Source organism: Oryzias latipes, chromosome 14, assembly GCF_053564925.1.
Source record: "Oryzias latipes strain Hd-rR chromosome 14, Olatipes_Hd-rR_3.1".
NCBI lineage: Eukaryota > Metazoa > Chordata > Actinopteri > Beloniformes > Adrianichthyidae > Oryzias > Oryzias latipes.
Window position 1 is genome coordinate 1,827,501 of NC_136250.1, and position 17,941 is coordinate 1,845,441.

The window sequence follows — 17,941 nt, forward strand, 5'->3', positions numbered from 1 at the left end:
ACGGGAAGGACATGCAGCAGTTTAGGGAGGTTAAGGATAGGAATGGTGATGTATTTACTGGGGTCAGTAGTGTCATGGAAAGGTAGAAAGAATACCTTGAACAGTTGATGAATGAAGAAAATGAGAGAGAACAAAGATTACAAGAGGTGACTGTTGTGGAGCAGGAAGTAACAATGATTATTAGTTGATGAATGAAGAAAATGAGAGAGAACAAAGATTACAAGAGGTGACTGTTGTGGAGCATGAAGTAACAATGATTATTAGTAATCTACAAGTAAAGGTGTGTGTCTGTGTGTGTGAGACACTGCATAGTTGTTCCCCTTGTTGTTTTGGAGTCATACTGAATCATAATGCGTTTTACATTCTTCCTTGAAAAGATGCTGGGATGAGATATGAAACAATCAGTAGTTGATAAACGTCTGTAAATCTGACTCTGAAAGAGTCGCTGCCTCAACATTCACAACCTCCCTGTGCGTCAATGTTAGGCACCACTCACTCAAAGCAAGGCAGGGTTTTGGGTTAATCAAAATGACACGAGGGTTCCTGTATTTAATGTCTTCTACGGAAATACACAGACTAAAGCATGCAAAGATGGAATGGAATGGAATACTTACAGGAAAGACCGGCTGTGATGGAGAGATGCAACAAAAAGGGAAAGAAAATGGAATAAGTGGGATAAACATGATGATGATCTGTATGAGTGAAAGTGAAAGATTGTTTTTCTTTTACCTTCATACAAATAGAAGCAACCAAAAAGCAATTTAAATAGGATTGATATCAGTTAATGCCCCAAGTTAAAAAGAAAGAGGAAGAGAAGGACAAATAAGTAGAGTGGAATCAGGCGCTGAAAATGCAAAAGCAGTTCTTATCAAACAATGCAGAGGTAGGGCGGTCGACCCCTGATCAGAAGATTGCAGGTACGAGTCCTGCCTTCCTCCTTGGGCAAGACACTGAACTCCACCTTGTCTCTGGTGATGATAGGTTGGTGCCAGTGTTTGGCAGCGGAGCCACAATCAGTGTGTGAATGTGTCTGTATAAGGGTGATTGGAACTGGGACTGTGGCAGAAAAGTGCTGCACAAGTTTACTCCATTTACCTTTTGTAAAATACACTCACCTGCCACTTTGTTAGTTCCTATCACACTTTAAACAGAATAGAACTCAAGGAACACTTTTAAAGCAAAAGCTTTCAAGTTTCAAAATAGAACATAAATAAAACTCAATGTTTGATCAGTTCCATTTAAAAACAAAGCAATAATCTAAGAATTCTAATGTTTTCAAGTTTTACATATCAAACATACAATTTACAAATACTTTTGTCAAGATCCTGTGAATAATCTAGGAACTAAAAGCAAATTGTCAGAGTTTCGTCTGGTAGGGTTGACTGTTGCCGCTGTGCAGGTCTGACCGTTGTTTTTGCTAAAGAATCATTGTTTCTTTCAGTCTGATGTTCAACATGCTTGAAGTCTCTGATAAAAAGGTTGGTGGTATTTCTGGTTTCAGACGGAAAATGCCTTCTGCACAGTTAGCAGTGCATGTTACTCTGCTTTTTGTCTGATTTTAAATAACAGAAATACCTCCACACAGGCCCAAATTTCATTTTTGAGTCACCGTGTTACAAAGGGGGAGTTGAGGAAGTATCCAGGTGCAGAGAGGAGGAGGCAGGAGGTTCCAGGAGAAAAAGATCTTTAATAACTAGAACTAAACAAACCAAACCAAAACCCGCAGCTCAGCAGGCTGGAAAAACTCGAAAACTAGAAAGACACTGAAACCGGGAACATCAAACTATGGACCGGCCCAGGAGGAAAGGAAAGACAGGACTTACATACACACATACAGAACAGACGAGACACAGGTGGAGACAATGAGGGAAAACACAACACAACACAGGAACCTTTCAAAATAAAACAGGAAATGAACTCAAAACATGACAGAACAAAAAGAACCAAAACACAAAAGCAAAGATACTAACACCATAACACACTGGCCAAGTTTGCCAGTGGATTAAAAAACTCTACCAGCCAAACATATTTTTTATCCGCCAAATTATAGCACTATTTTACACAGAAATACCTTCTACGTTTAGAATTTTTTTAAGAAAATGAAATTGCATAAAAGTATTCTAGAAATGGTATGAACACGTCCTTAATGTTATCTGACTGTAAACTCAGATTTAAACATGCTGAGAAAACAAGAACAGATTCAAATCTGCCTCCAAAACTCTGCTAAAACCCAGTGGATTCAGTTCTGTCATAATATTTATGAAATACTGTTCAGGAATTAATTTTGTTTTATTTATCCGCCACGTCCGGGAAAATACTGTCAGACTTTTCCATTTAGTCGACAGATGGAACAGCTTGTTAGCATAGCATCATTAGCATCATAGCATTAGCTATGATGCTGTAAGTGAAGCAGAAAATCGCCGCATTTTCTGCTGTTACAACAGGTTAAACTAAACGCTACACACAGATGAAGTGACCGCGGGGGTGGAGCGTGTCTCACGTGCATTTTTTTCACCTGCGTGCAGACAGCGGCTGCCACTCCTGACAGCTAAGAACAGGAAACTGAGACTACAGTACAATTCACACAGGCTCACCAAAACTCGACAATAGACAATTGGAAAAACGTTTTCTGGTCTGATGAGTCTCCATTTCTTCCGCCTCATTTGGATGGAAAGGTCAGAATTTGCTGTCAACAATATGAAAGCATAGATCCTGCTTAGTATTACCTGCTTAGGCTGATGGTGATGTCTGGGGGATATTTCCTTGGCCCACTTTGCCCCCCTTAGTAACAACTGACCATGGTTCCAACACCACAGCCTACCTGAGTATTGTTGCTGACCATGTCCATCCCTTTCTGACCACAGTGGACCATCTTCTCATGGCTACTTCCAGCAGGATAAGACGCCATGTCATAAAGCTGGAATCATCTCAGACTGGTTTCTTGAACATGACAATGAGTTCACTGGACTCAAACGTCATCCACAGTCACCAGATCTCAACCCAATAGACACCTTTGGGATTTGGTGAAATGGGAGATTGGCATCATGGATCATCTGCAGCTACTGTGTGATGCTGTCATATCAGTATGGACCAAACTCTGAGGAATGTTTCCAGAACCATGTTGAATCTCTGCAACCAAGGATTAAGGCAGTTCTGAGGGCAAAAGGGGGTCCAACCCGGTACTAGCAAGGTGGACCTAATAAAGTGAGTGTATATTCTCATTTACTTGCTGTGTGTGAATGTGTGCATGTGTGAATGTGTGCATGTGTGACCCCACAGTTTTAAGAGTAAGCAATGTCCATTTGCCAGAGATTACTGTTGGTTGTGGCTCCTTCACACAGTTAGGCACTTATTAGTTATCCGCGGACGGTCTTTATGTGTACAGGTCTGTTGTCCTACATCAACAGTTTTGGTGCATTCACACAGTGTGTGAGAATACACGTCAGAGGTTGACTTATCAATACTTCTCATTTCCCTTTAAACATCAAAAATGACAGGTTTCCATTCGAGGGCCTGACTGTATCGTCATGGAGTTTAAAGCCCTTGTGGGTACCGGATGTTCTCGGGTTGCCAGATGTTCTCGGGGTCCTTCAGGGTCCTTCCAATGAGTTATATCACTAGAGGAGACATCACGTGGTTCCTCATGGGGGGAGGGCACCGCCATCTTGGTGAGGTCAAGTTTTGAAGACCAAACCACTTTTTATAACATTTAATAAAGAGCTCTGTTTTTACTTTCAATCACTTCATTATATGAAAAAGAAGAATGGCTTGAAATTGCTTAGTTTTGTTCAGAAATACAAACTTCACAAGTACCCCTAACTTAACTATTTCGATTTTTTCTATGTTCCTTTATTTTATTTTACTTATGTTTTTATTTATTTGTGTGTTATGTTCATTGTTTATTTTTTCCCCTCTATTCTTTATTTTATATGTTAATATATTATGTTTGGCAATGGTGACTGATCTTCGAAGCAATATTCATTACATCGTTATTGTTCGTTGTTAACGTTAATGTCATTGTTAATGTATGATACCGCAATTGTCAATAAAGTTTTAAAAAACACTTAGCGACGTTAACTCATTGGTCGTGGCAACTTACAGCCAATCAAATCGTGTGACGTCATCATTGGTCGAAGGACCCCGAAGGACCCCGAGAACATTCGGTACCCACACCCTCTGATCATCGCTGCCTGTCCAGAGGGACATCAAGTCTGGGCTTGAAAGAATTTTCCAATCCAGTTTTTAAATACATCTCCTTAGTTTTAATTAACAACTTTAATCATTCAAAATTATGGGAGGTTTTTAGCAGATGTGATTTCACTTGTGTTCATTTTATTTTCACTACAGATGCAAGCTTCCTACAAGCCGCCATGCAAAGACTGGTCAAATTTAAATAAGTCTCATGAGGCCAACAAGAACAACCCAAAAGAAATGCTATGGGTGGTTTTGTAATTTATGTTCATGTTTAATGTGTTGCAGTCAATTTTGTACATCCTGATTGCACTGTCTGAAAAATCAGCTTGTTTGTGTGACCTCAGTTCCATCACTGACCGTGTACTTGGAGGGTAGCTGAGGCCTCAGCTTTGCCCACACTGTTCTCTGATGAGCAGATGTACGCGCCCTCATCCTCCGCTCGCACCTGGGTCAGACGCAGACTGTTGTCACTGCGGATTTCAAACCTGAAACACATACAGGATACAGGATTATGCTGAGATGCAACCAGATCACTATTTTCAACCAGTTATTTAGGTTACTGTATCTGACTAATTAAAGAGATTTACAACATCTTGGTTATGCAAAGTCATTACTTGGTGTTTTTGAACTTGGTGGTTGTTTACTGGTTTGGAAATGTAGTTCAGCTGAAAAACAATGGAAACACTTGACTTTACTTCCCCAGAGGGATCATTAAAAGATCATCCAACTCCAAACAAGCGTGAGGGAGCCGTGCAGTAACACTGTCGCAGGGCTCTGGTGCCAACAGCACATGCTGGGGTCTGCCCAGAAACCGCAGCTTTCAGGTTTCAACTGGCAAAAGAGGTCCGTTGTGTAACAGTAAAAAGGCTCATCGTGTGGATGACACATGCTGCTGTACAAGCAGCTTCACACAATGAGTCACATATTCTCTTCCAGAATGCAGTGAGTTTTATGATCATTTTATTTAGGAAATCTCCACTTCCTCCTCACAAACAGTCTTTCTTTTTCAATTTTACAAATCCAAAACAAAAACATTTTTTTGGTTAGCAGAACCGAAGTGATTAATAATCCCCTCACCCCAGAAAAAGACTTTTTCTGTTTTTTATTCTATGTAGACCTAATTGAAGAGAAGCTTTTCCCACCGATAATGTCACCACAGTATAACAGCTTTAACACAATTAAAATCTATTGCAGTAACGTTCATATTGTTTATAGTATTAAAATAGCTTCTTAATTCTTTTCATATCAGACACACAGCTTGGGTAGGTCCACAGGTAGGTCTAGAGCAGGGGTCCCCAAACCTTTGCAGTGAGGGCCACATGACGTTTCCATTCTCTGATTGGGAGCCAGGGTCAGATGAAACAGACAAAGTATGACAATTGCAGGGGGGGCTAAATGTTAACATTTATTGTTTCCCAGAAAGCCACACATAACCAAATATAAATAACTCAATCTGATATCAAATAATCCTCTCTGCATTCTTCACCAGAAAAAACAATAACAATAATAGTCAGCAAATATATAATAACACTATGTATGTAATCAATAAAAAAACAAATGACCCTCTCTGGGACCTTTACATAAAAAGACAGGAACTACATAGCAACACAGTCTGCTGAGCTAGCAGTCCACTTTTTAGCTTTGAGAGTTTGTCTGCTCGCATTTGCCCTTGCAAGTTATCACATTTCTCTTTGTGACTGGATTCATAATGTCAGCGTAGATTGTATTCTTTGAATACCGCCACCGTCTCTTGGCGGATGATACAAACAACCTTTACTTTACGTTGATCAAAAACAATACTTGTTTTTCCACCACAGGTGAAATACCCTGCATTCTGAATGAATTTTTCTCCTCCCCAATCTTTTTCCAATCTGATGGGGGGGGGGTCACGTTCAAGTTCTATGACTGGGGCAAAGTGAGGTTGCAGTAGAAAATGTTTTAGGTTGGCTCAGATTTCAATTCAAATAAGCTTTATTGACGTGAGGAGAGAATTCCAGGGATTCTGTTGGGGAGGCCCACTTCCCTCCAGGTTTCCATGAGGCTAAAAAAATAATAATGCAAAAAAAAAGGATCTCTCTCTGGTGTCGTTCAGGGGGCTGGGTCAAATGAGTGGGCGGGCCGGTCCGGCCCCCGGGCCTCGGTCTGGGGACCTCTGGTCCAGAGGGAAAAAGTCTAGAGTGTCTGAGGGCCCACAGTAGGACACACAAAGTTCACTTTTGCTGCTGAGAACCAACCTAAGGTCAGGTGGTGCCACTTGTCACTCAGGCTGCTTCAAATGCAACTGGAATATTCTGTTGTCCCATTTGAGATATCCACTCCATGAATTCATCTGCAAGCTGATGGGAAACCTTCAACCACTGGCGGATCTTAGGAATCCTGCCTATAAAACTAATAAACCTCACCTGGGATAAACTATGGTCTAGCAACTAACTTAACTCTATCCCATAGTTTTGCCATTACAAATGTAAAGACCTCTGAGTAAATAAAAAAGAAAGTCAAATTTAGATAATATAAATGTTTCAAGAAAAGGTTGTAAGGTTGTCGTTTCCGAATTTAAAAAAATCTGTAGATAAAAGGCAATTTAATTAAACAAATGTTTCCATTTTGAATCATCTAATTTTATTTAAAGACATTCTGGGTTGTTTTGTTTGGATAGCAAAGGGATATAATTCTGTTGACCACTCTTCCCTTCATTTTCAGCTTGAAAACAAGCTTTTCACTTTCTTTTGCCAATAATGAGAGAACGCGAGTTATGGCAAAGTTCTTTGTGTTAACTGAATTTTAAAAACCTGTCTTGTTTTCTAGGACATAGTTTCTGCAGATCTGCAAAAGCTCATTAGAAATTCGTCTTTGACCGTTGGCGTGGAGCAACCCCGCCTCCTCCCCCTTCCCGTCACTGATGGCTCTGTTTGCATGGTCTGCTGCTAGCTTACAGCCTCAACCTAACATTAGTAGTGCAACAGAAATGGTGAGCAATAGCAGAGCTAACCAGCCCTACAGTTTTGAGCCAGATACCAGGTACCTACATGGACCTTCATGGACCTATTCGTCAGAATGAAGTTGAGCAGGAAGTGTGTGACCCAATCATTGGAGAGCTTTTTCACACATCATTTGTTCATCTGCTCCTGATTGTCCACGGTTTGAATAGAGAAATACTCAGATTGGCAGTTTTAAGCCTAAAGTCTTTTATATATGTCCTCCATGATTAAAAAATGCTCCAAGAATATGTTAATAACACCAAAACACGATTGTCATTCTTTAACTGGGACACTGGTCCAACACCAAAACACCTAAAACACCAAGCCCCAGGTTCTAAAGCATGGGAGAGTTTGAGTGACATTGCTTTAGGGCTACCTTCCCCGGGGGAACTCTCCCTCTTCTCTATGCCAGCGGACAGTTGGAGTCGGGTCTCCATGCACCTCACAGAAGAAGTCCACTGTGTCGTTTGCCAGCACCACTTGGTTCACTGGTTGTTTGATGAAGACTGGCCTCTCTGAAAGCAGTAAATAACAATTGCAGTTCAATTTTTCAGCCTGTTCCAGACAGCGTTTACAGAGTTACACAGTTGAGAAGCAACTGAGAAATTGTGTCTGAAATTGCTGATCCCACATTCCATTGCAGAGAATAGTAATGTTGCCTCAGAAGATTTGAGAACATTAGCTGCATTTATATATATATATATGTATATATATATATATATATATATATATATATATATATATATATATATATATATATATATATATATATATATATATACATATATACATACAACCAAACCTGCATTAAGACTGGATTAGCCAGTTGATGTTACAGGCTGAGAAAAGTTAGGGGTAATGAGCGAGGTTTGGTAAATGTTTACTGCAATAAGCCAACGTTAATGAGATGGCAGGATAAAAGGCAATGATCTTCAGAAACTTTATCATCACTGAGGGGGTTTTTGGAACACTGCAACACTGCAGACTGTGGAGTAGCCACCACTGGGTCTCTGCTCCTGGGATCAACACAGTACACACTGCAATGTAATGCTGTCATGCTGCACAGCACAGAATCCAACAAGGAAGAAAGGGAGGTCAGCACAGATAAGCAAGAAGCAATTGGAAGGGAAGCCTTGCTATTCTTTCACAGCAGCAGGAGAGGAACAAAAGTGGAACACAACTGAGAAAAGATAGATCAGTAGAAAACTGATGGGATTTTAATCCCCAAAGCAGTTCTTCCCTTTGAGTTCTAAAGAAGAGGTGATAGTTTAGAGTTCAAGCTGAACATGAATACATTAAGAAAACCTTCTTAGCTCATAAAAAATGATTATAATCACTATTGCTCAAGGATTATTAGATAAGATACCGTGATACTTACATCACCGTATCCCTTGTTAAAATTGTTTTTAAAAAATAAATACATTAAAAACAAGTAGCTGCTACTCACCAAACACCACAAGTTCAGCAGGATCACTGTCTTTCTCACCCACCATGTTGGTTCCAACACATACGTACATTCCAGCATCACTTTTCTTTGTGTTGGAAATCATCAGCTTTCCACCACGGATCTGAAACCAAGACAAAGGAGAGACGCACGGGAAGAGGCAGGAGAGAAGGGTCAAAAAAGACAGATTCAGACAGGAAGTGCTTTGGGTCAAACTGCTGCTGTCATCCTATTCATTTTTTGTGCAATTACAGTGACCTGTAATTAATTCATCTAATGAAGTTATTTTACCTCATATTTTCTTTTAAGTTCATGAAATTGTGGCACAATAAAAGATCAAAATACAACTAAAAGGTGCCTTTATGATGTTTTTGTATTCTAACAAACTTCCAACCTTTACTTTTACACCACCAATGAGGAATTTTCCAATCTAAAACCATGAAAGGAAAAAACACATCAGGTCCAGAGTGCTCTAATTAAAAAACACTTAAAAAAACAGTAGGAACACAAACTACTTATTAATAAGTTGACAAACCTTATTTCACAGTTTATCACAACGGAAAGACAGTAGTAAAGACATGAGTGATTTTATAGTTTCCTTTAATCTCTTTGGTGAATTTGATCATTTTGAAGACTGGTTGCAGCAGAAGAGGAAGACAGAAGGTGAGGAAGACATAAGACGTGAGGATGTGAGACCGGAGGAATTGAACTATTTAGACTTTGTTTCTTTAAACAAACATTTGCTTCATCATCTAGACAAAAACATGCAGGTAGAAGTGAACGTTCCCTCGGAAATTATACTTTGTTTATTTCTCTTGACAATTAAGAGTAAAAGAGTGAGAGCAGAGCGCGGACGGTGTGACCCCACTGGAACTGTTACCATGACAACGCACCACGTTTGAAATGGTCCACTTTTTGTGAAAAACGGTTAAAAAAACGCACTAAAATGTCTGTAACAAATTAAACTTGATTAACCCGTTAATTTGATCGCTCTAGTCAAGACGAACCCTTAAGTCTTGGGTGTTTCACATTTGGCTTCCCTGTTCCACCATTCTCATATTACTATGATCATGGTTCCTTGAAAAATTGTTTGCTATTTATGTTGATCTATGATGCAGCTTTCATGAATGTCTCCACACCAGTTTTAGTTTTCATTAACAGAGCAGAACAGTTTGTATCAAGATTTCCAACAGAATTCCTGCACAGCTTCACAGTTATGCCGTCATCCGTGTCTGCACTCCCAACCTGGTAACACTCCAGAAGATCTGGATGCATGCAAGCCTAAGGTACGCTTTAACCCTGTAAGCTATGAAGGTTGGTTTTCTCACTATTTTAAAGAAGGACCAGTTGTAACTGCAGACCATCATGTGAATCCAAGTAGAGCCAACCAAACAGATGAATGTTTCTATACAGTTTTTGTTATACATGTTCCTGCAGCTTTTTATGACCAAAGAAGAAATGGTCATTTTGCAAACTTTGTTTATGTTTAGGGAATCAAAGTGGGAATTTTTTTTCAAGAATATGGTAATTCATGTCATTCTAATAGGAAAATAACGGGAGTGTTGCTCCAGCATAAAAGTTTACCGTGATCCTTTCATCTCGATCATTAACCCGAATGTTGTTTCTTTTCCAGGAGATGGTGGGCTCTGGGTGTCCTCTGGGGGGGATACACTCCATGACAGCCGGCTCCCCTGCTGCCACCACCACATCGCTGGGTGTCTGGCGGAAGTCATCCCTCAAAACTGAGAAAAAAACAAGAGAGGACTTGAGTGAAGGCAACTTAGTCTGTGCAACTCCCTGGATCTCAAACAGCCAAATACAAACTATTTCTTCTTATTTCGGCGCACAGAAAGGCACAAAGCTTGATGGCACATTGATATTGATACTTGTTATAGTGAACTTTAGCATGACGTGCCAGCCTCCCTGAGCTCCTCATTCATCCTCTGTGTGCACATCAGTCATGAAGGCTGCAGCAGCTGACTAGGAATCATCACCATCATCATTACTTATGAAGCGCTTTAACACAATTAAAACTGAAACAATGTACTGTACATTAAAACGAAATATAAAAAATGGTAAAAACAAATGTAAAAGTGGTATCAGATCAAGATCTCATGTGTAACAAAAAATTGAATCTTGAGTCGAGTTTTAAGAGCGGACAGTGAAAACCCTTTTCTAATATTTAGCAGCAAAGCTTTCAAAGCTTCAGAGCACAGATAGAACAGGCTGGTTCCCCCCTACACTGACGTTTAGACCTCAGCACCTCAAGGAGAAGCGGGCTGGAGAGTCAGGAGAGAGAAGATCAGGATGGTAAGGCGGGGCCAGACACTCAAAGATCTCAAAGCCTGACCCAAACACACACACACACACACACACACACATGCATCACGCACACACGCACACACACGTGTGCACAACTACCCACATCAAGGTCATTAATTACCACTGAATTAGTACAGTCTCACCCAAAATCTAACACAAAGCACATAACGGCCAACTCTAATATCGACTTAGCCTTCATTCAGATTTTTTGGTTGTAAGGTTAACTCTCTCAGTTCCTGAATACGCCCGCTTAGTGAATTGTCTTTGTGCTCGTTCAATTTATGGCAGCGATGGAACGCCATATACAACAGGGGATTGTGGATCTAGGTGTGTATTTGTATAAACCCCTTATGTAATGTAGGCTAAACTTTAGTTAAATGAAATGTGTCTACATCAGTAGCTTACCACCACCAAGTGTCAATGAGGAGTGAATGAATAATAGACATACATATTAAGCGGTTTGAGCCCACGGAAAAGCACAGATAAATCCAATCCATTATTATTATTTAAAAAAAAGACAGGGCTCTAGTCCTGACTTAGCTGTAGCTTCCAGCTGACCACAGCTCTGATTTGGTTGGCAATTCCATATTCTTAAATAAGCAGAATCAGATTAAAAAACAAATCTAAAATGTGCTTTTAAGTGAAACACCTCTACTCTTTAATTTAAACATTTTCTATTTTAAAGTATGTTTCACTATTTTGTTGAGGCACATGATTCAATAAAATCTCAAAATCTTATTAAAAACTGTAGAAACAAAAAAAACTCTAAACATAACATTTCTATTAAAGATCATACAAATACAGGAAATCTTAGGAAGCCTTAGTTTCCAGCCATTCTTACTGTGTTTTCTTTTACGTTTTTAAGACGAACAGCTCTCCAGTTCCTTCATCTATCCAACCATCCAGCCCCCACCCCTGATCTCCCTCCAGCAACACTCTCCTGCTCATCTGAAAGCATCCAGACATGTCTTCTCATTTAAGTCTTGGGTCTGCCCTGAGGTCTTTGGCCAGAGAGGACCTCTTCTGGACACTTCCACAAGCTGCTCCCAAAACCCTTTGAATGAAACTGTACTGTACTCCAATGCTGTTCCTGGGAGTACCACACTGGAGCCCGTCCACTAGTTAAGAACTTTAGCCTCACCAATTCTAGAGGGTCTTCTGTTGTGGTATTCCATGCAGACACTTTCTACTGACCTAGTTCAGTTGTCACATATTTGGATAAAAATTCAACCGGAATCCTTTGTAGTTATGTTTTTAACATGCTGATTGGTCAGGAGATGGAGCCTGTCCCACATTATTGCCATTTATTGCAAAATCCCAAATGTAGTGGGAACGGCACTGAACACAGACCCCATACGGCCCTCAATGGTACTGTGCATACTGCAGGGAAAACATGCTGCTGCACATGTGGAGACAGCTGTTTGCCTCAGTTAATGTGAGGAATCAATGAGGCTGTTATTATGTAATATTATATAAAAGTGTTCTTTTTTCCTGAGAGTATAATTCAATTGGCAGGACTATTTATTTCACACTAAACAGATTGAAGTGTAAGATTGATGATGGCTTCATACAACTCCATTGATATAGTCAAATATTGGCAGAACTAACCAGTTTTTTCCTCCCTCAGTGTGACTCAGGTGAGAAAGATATGTTGTTGTTCACCTTTTGGAATAGACAGACAGCTTTTAAAAGTTGAAGAAACTGTTCAATTGAGTAGTAAATAATTATTTGTGAGAGAGAAAGTTTAATAAAGAAGGAAGTGAATTAAGTAGCTGAGAAGGAAGTTTGAGGGTCAGGAATATGGATTATATGATGTCATAAATGCTGGAGTTGCCCTCTTTTGCAGCTATTTTAAAAATTAAAAATTGTTGTTCTAATGTGATGTTCATTGCAGAGAAGGAGGGAAGGATAAGGGAAAAAAGGTAACAAGGTCAGAATTCTAAATTCAAAGATGAAAAGAGAAAAATAATTGTGAGGCTGACAATTAAGCCAGAATTTCACTTTTTGCAAGAAATTTAGTGGACTATTTGGCAGCATTGGAGCTGGTGGATGTAAAGCATTAAAGGGCATCTGGTGTATACATGTCCAAGAGAGTGGGTTGACCATTTTCCTGTTAGATACAGTAAAGTAAAGTTTATTTGTCAAATATACTGCATACACATGATACACAGCAAAGATGAACCTTCTTTCCTCTCAACCCACAGTGCAAGCAGCCTATGAAAATAACAATAATAATAATGACAGTAATCTAAATAGGTCTAAATACGTCGGTCCCCCCAGAACACAACGCCAGCTTCACACAGCAGTTCTATTTCCAGTTCATTGACGTGTCAAATTTCCCTCCAAAAAGCTGGAGAAACTGGAAATAGGTCCGGCTTTCAAAATAACAAATGTAACTTTTATTTGAGATTTAAGGTGACATGTCCACGCAATAATGTGTGTTAACACCGCGGATAACACTGGCGTCCATTTTCCCCATGAATGGCAAAGGTGTCATTTTGAAAGTACAAAAACATGACATCATTTATGACACAAAACATGTATTTCACAAGGAATCGGTGAGGAACTACTCAACCTGGTGGTTGCAGGACAAACAACTCCTTCAGGAGCCAGGGGGGAGGGGGGCGGAAATGCAGAGGGAAACGATGTAAACTAACTGACGTTCAAGAGACTGACTCCCCACGCAACGCAAGGAAACGCACCACAGACGGACCAGTGGAAATTCAGACCCTTCACTGTGACTCTCATACTGAACATACTGTCCATTTCTTCTGATCCTCTTTGAGATGATTCTGTTTCTTCATTGGAGTCCAGCTGTGTTTAATTAAACTGCTCAGGAAAGCCAGACACCTGTCTATAGAAGACCTTCTAGCTTGCAGTGCACATGGGGTCAAAAGAACCACCCGAGGAGCTCAGAGACAGAACTGTGGCTTTAAGACACATATCTGCTCAAGGTTTTAAAAGAATGTCTGCAGCTCTCAAGGTTCCCAGAGGACAGTGGCCCCTAGAATCCTTCAATGGAGTTGGTTTAGGATGACCAGAACCCTAGAGTTTGTCAAAAAAACATCAAGAACTCCCAGACTATGAGAGATAAGATTCTTTGGTCTGATGAGACCAAAATGTCAAAATTAATTTCTGCAGCTTCATTTGTAATGAGGTTGCAATTATAGTAATATGATGATTATTACAGTGGTATGAGAAAGTTTCGGCACCCCTGATAATTTTCAAGATTTTTTCTCGTAAATCATTTGTTGTTTGGATCATCAATTTCAGTTATATATATCATATAGCAGATGAACACAGTGATATTTGACAAGTGAAATGAAGTTTATTGGATTTAAAGAAACTGTGCAAAAATTACTTAAACAAAAATAGGCAGCTGCGTAAATTTGGCCACCCCAACAGAAAAATGCCATCAATATTTAGTAGATCCTCCATTTGCAGAAATGACAGCCTCCAATCACTTCCCATAGCTTCCAATAAGGGCCTGGATTCTGGTTGAAGGTATTTTGGAATTTGGAATCATCAGGGGTGCCCAAACCTTCTTATACCACTGTATGTGCCAATGGAGACTCCCTAAAAAGATCCTAATGTCTGTAAAAAAGCCAGCATGGGCAATATTTAATGCTGTCACTGTAATGAGCTTCATTCAGTGTGGGTCCGGGAAAGAGCCTTGCTCACCCATGTGTTGAAGTGTCCTTGGGCAAGATACTGAAACCCACATTACTCTTGGTGGTTATGGTTTGTGCCAATGTTCGGCAGCAGTGTGTGTGTAAATGGGTGAATTTGACTATGACTGTAACACACTTTGAGCCTTCTAAGAAGGTAGAAACACGCTTTATAAGTATACGCCATTTACTATTTAAAACTGCTTTCACTTCCTCAACACTTGAGCTTCCTGAAGCATTGACCATATTACAGTGTCAGGGATGCATGAGGGGGAAGGCTTGTTTCTCTTCTTGTCAAGACAGAGAAGAATCTCCTTTAAATGTTTGCAATCAAAGTCACAGGGAGCGTTGGCCATTGGATGATGAAGAAGATATTTTTCGTCTCCTTTGCGGAGAGAACGTGTTCTTGATGTTGTTCTGTTAACATACAGATTCTTACTGTTGCCTCCAGAGCTGTTATGTTAATTGTGGCATTTATTCTCTGGTTCACACAAAACAGACTAAATTGCCACTTATGGTCCGAGTGAGATCCTTACAGTGATGGCCAATTACCTTGCTCCAAAACATTTGGGGCTCTCTGAATCCCCCCGGCCCCCTCAGTGCTGAAAGGATATGCCAGATCACATCCCTGACCTTATCTGTATCGACTGCCGACTTTTCTCTCAATCAGGCCTCACAGTGTTAAAAAAAAAGCTAAATCGTTTCCAAACCTGTCAAGGCATACAGCTAGAAAACAGGACAGCTGCCAGCACCCCAGGTCTAAATTAGCATGGTGTAAGGTTAAAGGACTGCTGTCATGACCTGTCACACACCACGGCTCCAGGGGGACTGATTGTTCCCATTCTGCCTTCAGCACTCTCCAGTTCTGGGCCAAAAGAGGGTTTCAAGAACTTTATTAGGCTCTGACAATTATCCATGAGGCCTTTGGGGGGCCCATATTGAGTGGCTGAACTTTGACCCTTTCTTTAAACTCGTTCAACAAAGCCAGAATAATCCGCACCACTGGGGCCGAAGGGTTTTTCTTTAATCAAGGCATAGCTGTAAAGCAACACCAATTAGGTTGGAGATAAGGAGAATCAGAACATGTGTTTGAAATGTATATACCCTGTAAAGCACAACTCAGCTAAGTGGCCATGACAGCTATTTGATGAGCAGACAAATAGTATAAAAAATGCCCTTAAAGGACATTTGGGTTATGGCTGCTATAATTTCTTGATGATTTCTAATACCCACAGTGAAGTGTAGACACATCATGCTTTGGGCTGTTTTTCTGCAAAACAGACAGGATGATTGGTCTATATTCTAAAAGGATGCATCCATTTTTCTACTTCCATCAGTGACGATGTTGGGGATGAAACATGGCTGGATCTTCCAGCATGATCTCAAACACATTATCTGGAAGCAAAGGAGGAGAAAAAGCCCCAAAACATCAGAGCTCCAAGAGGATCTGACTGGAAGGCAAAATATCAATCACGGTCTGTTCCCACCTGGCAAAGGACTACAGGAAACCTTTGACTTCTGTCATGAAAACCAGGGTTACATTACCAAGTGTTGAGGTGAACTTTTGTTATTGGCCAATCACTTTTTTAGTTCATTATTTAAACACTTGGGGAATCTGTGACTGCCAATCTTTTTCTTTTTTCTCTCGCTCCACTGTAAGGAAAATGTAATTTTTTGTAGCACTGGCTTGTTTTATTAGTTGGTTGTTGCTCCCCTTTCAAACTGCACATGCTAGTAACATTATTCAAGAATAAATACTGAAATGATGGGGAGAGGAGGATGGACAGTCTCTTGTTAGAAGGAGAAGAGGGAGAGTGGAGGAGGGGAAATCAAGCACTGCCTCCACAGGTACAAGCGCTGTAACGGGAATAAGCTGAGCATCTGTCAGTCTGACATCCTGCCCCAACACAAAGCAATCTACTTGGACCAACGGACATAAAAACACTAATACTTTTGCTCATTTGCTTGACCACATTCATCTTCTACTCCGTTATCAGGCCTGCTCAGAGTAAATCATGTCTCTGGGTGCCACCCGCTTCTAATATCTCTCAGGCGCCCCGGCGAGGAGCCAACTTCCATCAGCCACTCTTATTATCCAGAGTGGACCCACTCTGATCTCTATCAACCATTACCCCCAGATGAAATGGCCCACACAGGATATTACTGTGTGCTTGCGTGGATGACGGGAAGTTCAGCTGAGTATGTGGAGCCTATGGAGGGAGGGTGGGGGTCTCACAGTTGGAGACAGATGTCCATGCTGCCACTAAGCCCCCACCTCGTCCTCCCCCCAATACAAACACAGACACTCATAGATACACTGCAGGGCAGCTGAAGCAGCAAATACACCAAAACCTTTTCAGCCTTCAATATTAACAGCTCAGTGCAATATACAGGCTGGCTGAAGACTTTAATCCCCCTGCAGAGCTTAAGCCCTCAACCAAAAGCACGAAGAAAAAAGCACATGTACATGAAGTTGAGAGGCCTGGGTGTGACCTCAGTCTCAATCCGGTGACTGCGTTTACATGCTCCCGGTACTTTCTTTTGTTAGTTTCAATAAGGACTGCAGGATATGAGGAAAACATACAATTTGCAATAGTAATAACTAATATTGCAATGACAATATAACTTGTGATATATGAACACATAGCAAAAAAACTAAATACATAATTTCCATTTTACTGCAACAATTGAATCTAAGGGGTAAACATCACATAAATTATACTTCAAATGACCCTCGTCTACATAGGAGGCGAACATCTAACTTAAGAGGACTCCATACGATTGGTCAACATCGTGAAGGGGTCCATCCAATTGGTCAAATGCATATTGATTCACTAAATACTTTAAGCTGACATAAGATTGTTTTAGCCTATTTAAAGTAACCATTTATCACAATTTTCGCAGTCTTCTGCAATATGCGTATTGCACAGCTTGATATCGCGATAACGTTAAATTTGCAATTTTTTGTGCAGGCCTAGTTTGCATTCTGGCTTATGAAGCTGTAAGCAGCTCCCAGCATCAAAACCACAGCATGGCGATCTGAAGCTCTCCTCCATGTTACCACCAAACCTAGGCTGACCATGGAACAACAGCTGATCCCACTTACTGTGCACATACAAGAAGACAAAGCTGGGAAGCAACCAGAGGGAGAAGCGTGCACTTTTTGCCTTTTAACTGAATGTTTAATACCTAAAAAATGTTTTTATTTCTTCTAATGACAACTTTAGTTGTTTGTTACAAGTTACTCATTTATTCTGCAATGTTGGCAGATTTACTGAGTTCATCCATTTTCTAAATCCAGTATATTCCTGTTTGGGATCATGGGGTTACAGGGC

The 17,941-nt window shown here is 40.4% G+C and overlaps 1 protein-coding gene across 12 annotated transcripts in view; it reads right to left on the minus strand.

Annotated features, from left to right (window-relative positions):
- Positions 1–17,941, minus strand: part of robo3 (roundabout, axon guidance receptor, homolog 3 (Drosophila)) — a 181,269-nt gene that overhangs the window by 37,829 nt on the left and 125,499 nt on the right. For all 12 annotated transcript variants that reach the window (XM_078931050.1, XM_078931054.1, XM_078931049.1 and 9 more), the window contains exons 3-6: positions 10,201–10,358; positions 8,620–8,740; positions 7,549–7,687; positions 4,552–4,679 (exon numbers count right to left, since the gene is read on the minus strand). In XM_078931050.1, coding sequence (XP_078787176.1) covers positions 4,552–4,679; positions 7,549–7,687; positions 8,620–8,740; positions 10,201–10,358 — 546 coding nt within the window. The remainder of the gene's footprint in view (positions 1–4,551; positions 4,680–7,548; positions 7,688–8,619; positions 8,741–10,200; positions 10,359–17,941) is intronic.